General features: G+C 40.5%; 1 protein-coding gene across 3 annotated transcripts in view; it reads right to left on the bottom strand.

Annotated features, from left to right (window-relative positions):
- The window catches only part of PTPRN2 (protein tyrosine phosphatase receptor type N2), a 1,612,706-nt gene that overhangs the window by 66,681 nt on the left and 1,532,557 nt on the right, over positions 1-13,468 (bottom strand). For all 3 annotated transcript variants that reach the window (XM_063921907.1, XM_063921908.1, XM_063921909.1), the window contains 2 exons: positions 13,180-13,327; positions 10,274-10,347 (listed from right to left, as the gene is read on the bottom strand). In XM_063921907.1, coding sequence (XP_063777977.1) covers positions 10,274-10,347; positions 13,180-13,327 — 222 coding nt within the window. The remainder of the gene's footprint in view (positions 1-10,273; positions 10,348-13,179; positions 13,328-13,468) is intronic.

The following is a 13,468-nucleotide window of genomic DNA, read 5'->3' on the forward strand; positions in this document are numbered from 1 at the left end:
ACTGATCTTCCTATTGTAAAGTTCTTCTGCGCAACACACAATGCACCAAGTACATGGGACATATGTTTACTGGCATAGATGTCATTATGCTGTCATTCAAATGATATAAATAAATATGAGGAGCGGCTGCTTTACGTATCCAGGCATTCATGGTCTGGTAGGCAGAAGCAGCGACAATCAGTGCAGATTTGAGCAGTGTCGTCAGGGAACTTAGCTATCTGCAACATCACAAGCAGGTCACTCGTCTCCTTATAGCGCTAATCAGCTACTGTCACAAAACTGCAATCTGGAACGTGGCAAACATAATGATTTCAGGACAGGGAAATATGCCATCTGCTTATAAATGCAAAATACAATTACAGCTAAGCCATGATCACTCTGTAGAGTGGGAAAAATGAAAGTGCATTGGTGAGCTAAGGAAAGTGGAAACAGACACTTTGTAGGCTGCATCGTTATTCAGCCATCAATTAACTAGGAGCTAGTTACTGAGACATGAGGCACTCCATTAAAAATAATAACTCTTCCCACCAACCCTCAAACTAAAAACACACTCACTAACATCCTAACCATTAAAATAAAAGAATGAATGAAAAAAGGAACGAATGAATGAAAATATAAGATTCATGTCTTTGGATAGGCTTACATAATTTTCTTGTACTATGTAGAAATGAGCAATAATCGATGTCAGGACTGCAGGGGCTAATTACCCAGAGTAAGGATAGGCTGCCTGCAGAGCCGGATTAAAGGGGGGCACAAGGGGCATGTGCTCCAGCCCCCCTCTCTTAGGGGCCCCTCAGGCAAAGCACCCATTTGGCAACCAATGTCCAGGCTCCTAGTGAGTGAACCCCATCAGTTACCCACAGCCGCATCATCTCTGTATATTTCTGCCGATACCTCAAGTACAAAGATTCAAAGGAGCTGTCCTGGCATTGGCTGCACAATCCTGAAGGGGAGTGAAAGGGAAAGCACACATATGATCCAATCCATAAGTGAGTGAGGAGCATATGAGTGAGGAGCATGTGAGAGGGACCGGGAGCTGTCTTTACTCTGGCACAGCCCTGTCACTTTTTCTTCTTTCTTCTGCTGAATTCAAATTAATATCTGTGCTCCCGTATTAATTAATATTAAAATATGTGCTACATTCAGAATTTCCAATTATATTTGTGGCCCATTTATTTATAATATTAGTGTGGCCTTCCTATTCAAAATAATATTAGTTTCCACTTATCCATTTCCAATAAACTATTAGTAGCTCTTTTATATTTATATCATATTAGCCGTAACAATGTGGTTATGCAAAAACAAATGGGGCTTTTTATCGTGATTGCAGAAACTAAGTATCCAATTAGCCTCAAAAAGTTATCGACAAAAAGTCTCCATAGGTTTAATTTGATTTCACCTACTCTCCGCAGGTGATAAGTAGTGCAAAATCCCTATTTTACGGGAAAAATGTGGGGATTTCATTCAGAACCCCTGAGACAGGTTCCGGTATGAATGGTCGACCATGTTATGGTCGACAGTCATTAGGTCGACCACTATTGGTCGACATTGACATGGTCGACATGGACACATGGTCGACACATGAAAATGGTCGACACATGAAAGGTCGACATGAGTTTTTTGTCTTTTTTTGCGTAAAGTGACTGGGAACCCCAATTAGTGCACCGCGTCCCCTCGCATGGCTCGCTTCGCTCGCCATGCTTCGGGCATGGTGCCTTCGCTTCGCTCGGCACAGATTACCGTTCCAATCGTAGTCCACGTGGATCGTAAAGTATGGAAAAGTTCCCCAAAAGAAAAAAAGTTAAAAAACCCATGTCGACCTTTTCATGTGTCGACCATGTGTCCATGTCGACCATGTCAATGTCGACCAATAGTGGTCGACCTAATGACTGTCGACCATAACATGGTTGACCATTTGAACGGATACCCTGAGACAACCCCTTGAATGACTATTAGGCAGTTGGAAGATGTTAATTATTTTTAATTGCTCAATAATTACGTCTTTTTTTTTGGGGGGGGGGGGAGAATGTAAAGTGATGAAAATTGCGGTTCAATGTATAGGACAGGTATATATTGGGGTGCTTTATGAGTGAGACAAGAGTTCTTAGGCTTGCAAGTGGGTGTTTTTTTTTTTACTCTTTCTAAAGTACAGTACCATAAAATGACCCAAATATATACTTATACATTTTTACGTTCCCCTAATTTAATGAGAGTATTTATTTTGCATAAAAGCTTGCTTTTTATAATTTTTTTTTACATTTTTAGAAAAATGCATATAACAGCTATTTGATCCAATTTGAGTCCCCTAAATCTTTTTACTATGACCTCTAATACACTTCTGTACTGTTCTTCTATGTCAGTTTGTAATTTTTGGGGGGTAAAGGCTGATTTCCCCATTTTTACCTACACTTTTCACTGGTTTTGATGCCAAGAATTTTCGAGCAAATTCCGATTTCACAATTTTACAACAGCCGCAAAAACCTTTATTGGGAAAAACAGCCGCGATCTTGTGACTAACAGGATACCACACATAATATTACGTATATATGAGGAAACAGGCCCATATTTACTGTTGTGTAGTGGTTATTAATTACCATTCTTTTTCTTCTTTTTTTATTTCATTGGGTATGGGGCTAGGTTAGAAGTAAACCTTTCCCAGTGTGCATAGTGAATAAAGCGCCCATAAAACCATTTGTATTTGATTTATTAATAGTAACACAAATAGAAAAAAAATCTTACTCCCTGTCTAACTGCTCATTTTTCCTGTATGTCTGCCACACTCACACAGACGTAGTACAGATCTTAGCCGCATGCAGACCATGCACCCAGAGCTCCCCGTCTTAAGTGCCCCTGGCCCTCCACAGATTTAATCTGGCTCTAGCTGCCTGGGGTACCAGCCACCTGAAAAGGATGCCAAAATTTAGTCCTGAGTAAAGTGTCCACATTGGGGATACTGTGAATAATAACGACTGCTCCAGCAAGAGCTAAAGGACCATCCACTAATACTGGTCACTCATAGGACCAGCCACATGGAATCCCCATAATATTTGTTCAGGCTTAGTAATCATTTAGAGAACAAGAGTTTTCTCTCTACACCATTGGCTCCATCATTCCAATGTATCTCTACTAGAAACATTGTGTATTGAATACTATCATCCTGACTGATGATAAAGAATTATTTGGCAGACAGATAATAAACACATAGGTTCAGCAACCGATGGTCAGTGTGGTTTTCAAATTCTGCCTGCTGTGTTACATTCTGTACTGTCGATATTGCCTGTGACCCTACACCATACTGGACGAAACTAAGCTTCCAAGTTTGACTTTCCATTATTTAAACATTTGGTTCCAATTCCTTTGGGGCTCTGACCTCAGTAACAAATCTATAACCTCAATTCCTAGTTTTAGGCTCCAATATATAAATACTGTAGTCTTGAATTTTAAGCCAAGTTCCATTCTCTAGACCAACTCCTATGAGATGGGCACCCTATGAATGTAGTGTAGATTCACTGGTCAAGTGTCTCACCTTCAAATTGACTAAAGTCAAATCAAACTAATACCCCAATAAACTTAACAAAATGAATTTGAGTCAAAAGGGAAGAATCCAAATTTATGCAACAAAATGATCTGCTCCCAACGGTAGGGACATGTGGCCAATAAAAGTTATTCTATAAGTTTCTGGAAATCCCAAGGTTATAGAATATAAATGTATAATATAATAAAATAACACCAATGCTTAAAATGAATCCTAAAAATAATCTACAAAAAGACGTCAAATATATGTACAAATATTATATGTATAGACACTGTTGTGTGGTTTTGGTTATTTTATATGACTTTATTTTCAACTCCACTCTACATGAGTTTAAATAACTATTATTTTGAAATACTGTATACCTTAACAGTATTTATTTTATTTTATTTTTTATGTAAAATTTAGATTAGACTGAAGCTGAGTATACACCTTTGTGATCTTTCTTTAGATGCGATGATTCAATCAATTTCTCTTCCATCCGGGAGTCCCGAGAGCAGTGCCGATACACACTTATATACCTATACAATCATACTTGCGACCTTCGATCCCGGGCTGCCAAAGTACTGAAAGAAAATAATCATACCAGCATACAGACTCTCCTGATTCCGTTCTACACTTGCAGCGGGTGTACCTGAAATTAGCATAATGGGCAGAGAAGGGGCGTAATTGAAGGGCATATGCATTTGGCCACTTCCACTTGCATTAGTATAGATCCCAGCAAGTTGTGGAACTACACACCCCAGCAAGCCCTGATAAAGTGTGTGCCAATGAGGAAAGGATTATGGGAAAGGGTGTATGGGCCAAATACAGTGATTAACAAGTGAAAAAAAGGGCAAATGTTTACATGAAGAGGAACGCGAGTTTACACGAGAGTAAGCATCATGTTTCCTGACGTGGTTTAATTATGCATGCCCACAGAGGCAGCCATGCTTTAGTGCACAATCGTAAGATCGGTCGCAGGAATGGGTGCCTACACACTGCACTTTCTGGTCCTGTCAATTTGGATGAAAATATAACTGTACATAAGATGCGACTGTCTGACTTGACAGGATTTCTTCCAACAAAACACGATCGAAGGTACATATGTCGAACAAAAATGTTGACATTGAACGAATGGCCCAATAATTGTATACAGTAGGTGTGTACCCAGCTTGAATTCTGAAATTAGCTATTGTTCTTGAACATGATAAATCCTACATTAATGACCATACCCTTGTACAATATTTGCAATTGTAGGAAGATAAAACCACAACCACAATAAATTAGGTTAAGTCCAGTTTGTGAGAACCTGGAGAAGTGGAAATCCATGAAAAGCGTAGCTAGAGCATTCTCCTAGCAGCACAAGTAACAAAATCAATTAGTGAATCAATTACAAGTCAATAACAAGCTCATCAATAATTCCCTGTGTAAAAGCGAATGAAAAAGGACCTGCAGTTCAATCTATTAAGTGGTTTGATTAACACAAAAATAAATGTCAGTCTTCTGTTCTTATTACGGTAGACAGAGTAGGTCTGTATACAGCTCATTGTCCGACAATTGCAGAAGTGCAACTTCAATATGAAAAGTCAGTCCTAATACCAATAGTACTGTCTTAAAAGAGCTTCTTATTTGCAATAAAACTGGATTATCAGAAAACACAGCAGTGATTCTAGAAGTTACAGAGCGGAGGCAAAAACACATAACTATAATGAAGTCCTTTTTCTTATTGTATAGCTGAAATGGATTCTGTGACATTCTCCTTTACACTGTCACATGAAGAATAATAAATAGCTGAAATGAAACAATGACTCATATAAGGCTAAAGATATCTTTTTATAAGAGTAAATTAAACTTTTCTAACTTCCTATTTAGTATGAACCTAATTAAATGTACTTTTAAAGTTACTGATTGGTACCTGCATTAGTCTAAATTGCTTTCATATTTCTTGGCTGGTTGTCGTATGGTATGCAAGCTCCTCATCAACTGCTGCATCATATTAATGGCAGGGATTCTGAACTATCTGAGTATGAACTATCTACTCACACCAGCAGTTTGTCTTCCTCCGTGCAAATTAAGTACCGGAGGTGATCTTCTGAAACTTATGGGATGAATCATGAATGTACTTGATACTCCAAATGTTGCAGTGGACTAAGATGTCTCTGTTTGAGAGAGTTCCTTGCTGGCTGCCAATGACTAGGGCCCTCATTCCAAGTTGATCGCTCGCTAGCTGTTTTTAGCAGCCGTGCAAACGCATAGTTGCCGCCCACGGGGCAGTGTATTTTCGCTTTGTAAGTGTGCGAACGTTTGTGCAGCCGACCTCTACAAAAACATTTTGTGCAGTTTTAGAGGAGGTCTGAACTTACTCAGCCCTTGCGATCACTTCAGTCTTTTTGGTGCCGGAATTAACGTCACACACCCGCCCTCCAAACGCCCGGACACGCCTGCGTTTTCCCTACCACTCCCAGAAAACGGTCAGTTGACACCCATAAACACCCTCTTCCTGTCAATCTTCTTGCTATCGGCTGTGCGTATGGCTTCTTCGTTAAATCCATCGCTCAGCAACGATCCGCATTGTACCTGTACGACGCGCGTGCGCATTGAGGTGCATACGCATGCACAGTAGAGACCTGATCGCATCGCAGCGAAAATCGGCAGTGTGCGATCAACTCGGAATGACCCCCTAGACACGTTAAAATAAATTAGGCTGCTAATTTTAAAATTAGTGTGAAGGGAGGTTGTAGGGTTCTATTAAAACCAGGGTTAGGTTAGTATGGATACTATGGTAAAAGAGAGGGAATAATGGAATCAGACTTTAAAATGAACCAGTTGCATGTACACAGTAAAGACAGCCAGTTGGTGGTCTGTGCACGTAGTTATGAAAAGACAGCCTTCCAAATCTCCCAGTATCGGGGATAGCAGCATTCTGAGTAGATTTGACCCGCTGTATTTTCCCTAAACTAGTAGAATCTCCATATTAAGATCTTTGCAACTTCAAAGTAATGGCTTCTGGGACAGAGTAAAGCTCACTTGGGATTAAATCTGTGGGTGGTCTGAGAGCTGAAAGAGGTTTATCTAGCAACTCTGATCCCGGGAAGACGGTTTTGGTGACATACTAGATCAATATGTCTATTCTATAGACTAGATAATTTCTGATTTGTGTCGCCTGTCCATTCTGTGTGATTAGAATCATATAGTGCGACCGTATCACAGTTACAGTAGTAAAGGTGGCTGATAAATAATGGAAGAAAAAATAAAAAAATTTTTTTTTTAATCTGCTGCCTTCGAGAAAGGGACAAACTGAAGGACGTGAAAACTGTTAAAGGTACAAATAAGGGTGAAAGTATGCCCTATTGCGGACATCATGCAAACTATCGATAGTGATAGTAACAGTGTCCTTATTTCAATTTAATTTTTATTTAAAATGTATGTTTTATATATGTGGGGTAAATACAACTTACTTACTCTCACTAATACAACTCTCTCTACTCATTTTTGGTCTCATATATTTATTAAAATGATTTAACAGATATTTCTACTGCACTCACCCAGCACTTTACAGAGAATATTAGTCATTCACATCAGTCCCTGGCCCAGTGGATCTTACAGACTATGGGGGTCATTCCGAGTCGTTCACTCGCTAGCAGTTATTAGCAGCCGTGCATACGCTAAGCCGCCTCCCTCTGGGAGTGTATTTTAGCTTAGCAGAAGTGCGAACGAAAGGATCGCAGAGCGGCTACAAAATAATTTTGTGCAGTTTCCGAGTAGCTTTAGACCTACTCAGCGCTTGCGATCACTTCAGACTGTTCAGTTCTTGTTTTGATGTCACAAACACGCACAGCGTTCGCCCAGCCACACCTGCGTTTTTCCTGGCACGCCTGCGTTTTTTCTAACACTCCCTGAAAACGGTCAGTTGACACCCAGAAACGCCCTCTTCCTGTCAATCACTCTGCGGCCAGCAGTGCGACTGAAAAGATTTGCTAGACCTTGTGTGAAACTACATCGTTCGTTGTAATAGTACGACGCACGTGCGCATTGCTTCGCATACGCATGCGCAGAAGTGCCAATTTCTTGCCTGATCGCTGCGCAGCGAACGAAAGTAGCTAGCGATCAACTCAAAATGACCCTCTATGTACCCTACGACACAGACACACATACACACTATGGGCATTGGGCCTGATACATGTTTGTAAGTATAGCAAAAAAGCAAGCAACTGGGCAAAACCATGTTGCACTGCAGGTAGGGCAGGTGTAACATGTGCAGAGAAAGTTAGATTTGGGGATGTGTTCAAACTGAAATCTAAATTGCAGTGCAAAAATAAAGTTGACATTTGTGGGCTACATGCACCCCCGTATTTTCCCTGCACAGAAAACATGTTACCCTCCCTAATCTAACACTCTCCGCTCGTTACATCTGCCTTTTATCATTTTAATGTGTCCTATTCGCATAGCGATGCAAATAAGATACATTTCGACAAATAAAAGACACCCGACACGGGGGGTTATTCCGAGTTGATCGCACATAGCAGCTTTTTGCTGCTCACGCGATCACCTGGACGCCACCTATGGGGGAGTGTGTTTTAGCATAGCAGGGCTGCGATCGCTTGTTCAACCGTGCTATGCTAAAAAAGTTTCCTGCAAAACAAGACCAGGGTATGAGTTACTTACCCTGTGCGACGGATCCAGCGACGAAGGTCCCGGGATTGACGTCAGACATCCGCCCTCCAAACGACTGGACATGCCTGCGTACGGATCTACACACCTGGAAAACGGTGAGTATCTGCCCCGGAACGCCTCCCCGCTGTCAATCTTCCTTGCGATCGCACTAGCGATCACTTTCTTATCTCTTCTGGTCGTTGCCCGGTGACGGCTGTCACTGGGCAACGGCGCGCGTGCGCATTTCGGGCGCTGCACATGCGCAGTTCTGACCCGTTCGCACTGCAGCGAAGAACCACTGCGTGCTAACAGGTCGGAATGACCCCCACTTACTGAGTTGCAGGGCACATGTGGGCTCACTCATGCCAGGCATCTCCCACTACATGGCGTATTGAGGCAAGATGTATGAGGACACATCTGTAGGTAGCAATGCTCACCGCACCCACGATCCACAGGATAAACATTGAGAAAGTACAAAATGAGGTATTCTAATCTTGCACCAATCCTTGCTCCAAAGATATGGATCCACATTCAAGAGTCCATAAAGCCTTCTGAAAAAGTGTGGAATCCACTCTAAATTGGCCAGTAATTGATCAATAGAGATGTATCAGAATGAAATTAAAAACAATATATTAGGAAGATATATAAAATCTACAGTCACACCGTGTGGGGGAAATGGAGTTGGTGTAAATTCCACAAACAATGGGGGAGGGGAGGGTCACATCACATCCCCCATTATTTGTGACACCCCCAAACTTTTGTTTGTGACCCCCACACTTTTTCAGAAGGCTTTATGGACTCTTGAATGCGGAGCCATATTTTTGTAACAAGGATTGGCGCAAGATTTGAATACTCATTTTGTACTTTCTCTATGTATAAGGAGATTTAGGTGACTTGTGTTTTGGTAATTTCATGCTGCCTTTCTAGTAGTGCCCAGGTTTGATTTCTGCTTATATTTTTACATAGGAATAGCATTGTCTAATCACGGGTGGGAACAGTCACACCTGGCCACGGAAGTCGCTGTGCGCGCGCATCGCGGGATGGATGAGCAATGTTACATCTGTATGTGTGTATTTTATCATATGTAAATATGAGACATCAAGCTACTGTACTGTATGTTGATTTGGCTGGAATAAAGTAAATGTCAGTTATCATCGCCAGCAATACTTATTTGTTAAAAAAAAATCTATAAATATATAGGGATCCAGTCTCTAGGTCGACAGTACCTAGGTCGACAGTAACTAGGTTGACCACTATTGGTCGACAGTCACTAGGTCGACAGTGTCTCTAGGTCAACAGGGTCTCTAGGTCGACATGAGTTTTTCACAATTTTTTCTTTTTTTGACCTTTTTCATACTTAAAGATCCACGCGGACGAAGATTGGGAATAGTAACCTGTGCCAAACGCACCGGTAGCGGAGCGAGGCACCTTGCCCGAAACATGGCGAGGGGACACGGTGCACTTTCTGGGGTTCCCGGTCACTGTTTGGACACTATGTCGATATAAAAGACACTGTCGACCTAGAGACCCTGTAGACCTAGTTACTGTCGACCTTGCATACCACACCCAAACTGCTCACCACTACAGCAAGGAGACTACCAACGAGGGGTTTCTTCTGCAGAAATGTAAACCAACATTATGCTTGTCACATGTTAACAGTAGACCCACAACATGAAATCTCCGTCATAAGGTAAAAGCTGCACAGTCCTGGTCAGCACAGGCTTGGCTTGCCTGGGGGAGATGTTTTTTGCAGGCCTGATTCTCTGCCGAATGCATATATGTGCTGATACTATGTGCACTCTCCAGGTGTGGAGGGCTGCCAGCGAAAGGTAAGCTTAAAATCAGATTGCATTTCTCTGAGTAATTCCGTTAAAATGGATTTTTGTGTCCCGCACCTACTGTACACCCAAAGATAAATGTAACAGTTATTACCTGCTACCATGGCAACATTGAGAAAATAAGACCTAAATGAAATGTATTCCTTATAAATGAACCCAATAGAAGAATGGGAATGGGCAACATGCAAGGAAGATGATTTAGCAACAGAATGTTACCCAAATGCTAATAAAGCTGTTAGATAAAAGCAGACAGCGGCTTAATACTCACTATGGGGCTGGCATTGATGTAGTCAGAATGGTCATGGCTTTTCTCTGCCTTTAGAATGATTCTGTTATGGTCATCTGTAAAGGAGAAAATAGCATTATTATTATTAGGCATAATGAATGAAATTTGCATTGTCTGGATCCCACTTACCCCTTAAATTACAATGAATAGACCAATATGGACTAATTTGTCCCTTCAGTGAGATAAACTAAATCTAAAGATGCTTGCATGTGATAAGCCTGTCCTCCAATGGAGGGGGTTTATATGCAGTAGGCATATGTCTGCTGGCTTCAGCCACCGCGTGAGCTGACAAACACAAAGCTTTAAACCTGCAGCACCATGCCTATACTAGCTGGATTCCAGAATATCAGATGCCAGGCAGATGACACAGCGGTGGTACATACACATATTCAGGGGGATAGTTTCTTCCCTTGCATATTCTGTTAGATACACTATGCTAGACAGTGTATCTGAACAAAAACTATGATCGATTAAGCCTAAATTATTGAAAATAATATTTGGTTCAGATATACACAAGCAATCTGCAATATATAAAGATATAAGATAACCCTAAGGTTCAAAAAGGGTTGAGGTTATCTAAAGGATAAAAAAAAGGGCAGCCTAGATGGGCCAGGTGGTTATTATCTGCCGTCAAATTCTATGTTTCTATGATAGAAACATAGAATAGAAACATGGAATTTTGACGGCAGATAAGAACCACTTGGCCCATCTTCTTGGAAAGAAAGACATTACTGTAAATGGTGCTCTTCAGATTTCAAATCCAAACTACAATCTACAGTTCTATATGTCACGAATTATCATCTTAATCATTAGTGGACTTAGCAACACAGTGATATGGTTTTATAATGTGAAAAATACACTGCAGCAAACGTGAACCCATTAACACTCTTTATGTCCCTACCTGCTACAGGTTGCCCCTGCTGGTGGCTGAATTCTTCTACTATGGTAAAGTGCTCACGCTCTTGATATTTGAATTGGTGTTGTAAGTTGGAAAATATATATCTCACCACTGACTCCCTTGTGTTCTTTTTTTCTTCTAGAGCCATTTTCTTCATGCAAATTTACATTACATATGTCCTACTATAACATTACACAGCTTACTGCTAAACCAACACAGTATGGCAGCAGCATGCTCTCTGTTATGCACTTATGCCGGTGCCAGGGTGTCGGTGACTAGGGGGTAGATTTACTAAGTGCAGGTTTTAAGAAGTGGAGATGTTGCCCATAGCAACCAATCAGATTCCAGTTATTATCATCTGGAAGGTGCCAGATAAATGATAACTAGAATCTGATTGGTTGCTGTGGTCAATATCTCCACTTCTATAAACCCGCACCTTAGTAAATATGCCAACTATATAGCCCGCAGTTCCACTAATATGCCCCAGCTGAACTCTGCAAACGTGAGAGTGCCACGTTACAGCCCAGCTACAGTATGCCTCTTCAGTAGACGCAGATGCAAATGAAAATACTTATTGGCAGTGCAAAAGCAGGATGTTTCTACTTGCCCCGACCCCATATTATCTAAATGCGCTTCTACTGCAACGCACTGAGAACACAATTCACTTGTTTTAACTTCAACATAGTAATCAACCATAACATCATTATATAAATCTAATATTAGCACAAATCCTATATTAACCCAAGACCTTACATAAGAACTAATTGAAATACACGCATACACCTAGGTTAAGTTCTAAACTTACTCCAGTTCTAATGCTCTCATGATGCCTCCTTAAATGATACTACTACTACTACTACTACTACTAATAGTAATAATAATAATAATAATAATAATAACAATAATAATAACAAAAGCACAACATCCCGCACTTGGTTATTCGTGCTGGTGAAAATAGAATTGAAACAATAAAAAAAAAAAAAGTATATTACATATAAACATATACATGATGGGACGCAACAAGGAAGAAAGGGAAGGGGTGATACAGGATCCTCAAAAACCTGCAAATGAAAAGATATAAAGGCCCATATGTTTCTGGAAACGAATAAGTCTTGCAATGTAGTTTAATTGAGAAAATAAAGAAAAAAAGATTTAACAGGACAAATGGGAGAAAGAGAATAAAAAGGGAGAGGTAGGAATCACTGCCGCCATATGTGAGTAAGTAGTTTGTTGGACTGGATAGATACTGTAAATCAGTCTTGTAGTGGAGTAGTTGCCTGATTGTATTCAGTACAGGGATTACAAGTAAAGGGAGATTTGTTTGGCATATTGTGGAGGATACATGTATCCCATATTATAGACCTCCCATTTTCTGTTGACCATACAGACTAGGGGGTATATTTACTAAAGTGCGGGTTTTCAAAAGTGAAGATGTTGCCCATAGCAACTAAAAAGATTCTACTTATCATTAATCAAGCACTTTCGACAAGATAATAGCTGTTATTTGATTGGTTGCTATCAGCAACATATCCAATTCTCAAAACATGCACTTTAGTAAATATACCCCTAGGGAGGGTAGTTCCAGAGTTTCCCAAAATAGTGAGATCTGGGATTTTGTGGCACTGAGAATGTGTTTTATCAAGCAAAGGTTTAGAAAATGTTGGAACATTAACAAGATAAAAGTAAGTAGGAAAATGTATATTAGTATCATGAGCGATTCGACTGCCTTACATAGGGTAATTAGACAATGCCACTAGACATGAAACACGGTTGCCTCATACAAAGTACTATTTTTATTTTATTCTGTTCTCCTGCGTAAAGGATATACAGCAAATACACTATACCACTAGCTTTTTACAAAGAGATATGATGTGATCAGTTAATGTGATCTTTTCTCCTGATCCACTAAGGTGCTAAAGCACCGTAGGCAGTTTATAATGATAAGTTCATCAATTAGCCCTTTACCAAGTAACTGTAGAGCAATACATACATGCTACCGTAGAGACAGATCGATTCTTTGCAGCATTCTCCTCCTTCAGCGCAATGAGTGTTGCATTCAGATCTGCTTGATATGCACACAGAGCTTCCCACTCTTTCTCCAGACGATTCTTATTCTTCAAGTGATCTTCCATATAAGACTGGAATAAAAGCAGAGACATTGTTATGTGCGGTACGCTTGAACAATCAATCTGCATTTAAATGATTGTGCTGTTACACTTTACCATGTTCCCAGTGAGTGGTATTATCAATAAGATGTTGGTACTTTCATGATTCCAGTG

Source organism: Pseudophryne corroboree, chromosome 5 (genome assembly GCF_028390025.1).
Source record: "Pseudophryne corroboree isolate aPseCor3 chromosome 5, aPseCor3.hap2, whole genome shotgun sequence".
In the NCBI taxonomy this organism is placed as follows: Eukaryota; Metazoa; Chordata; class Amphibia; order Anura; family Myobatrachidae; genus Pseudophryne; species Pseudophryne corroboree.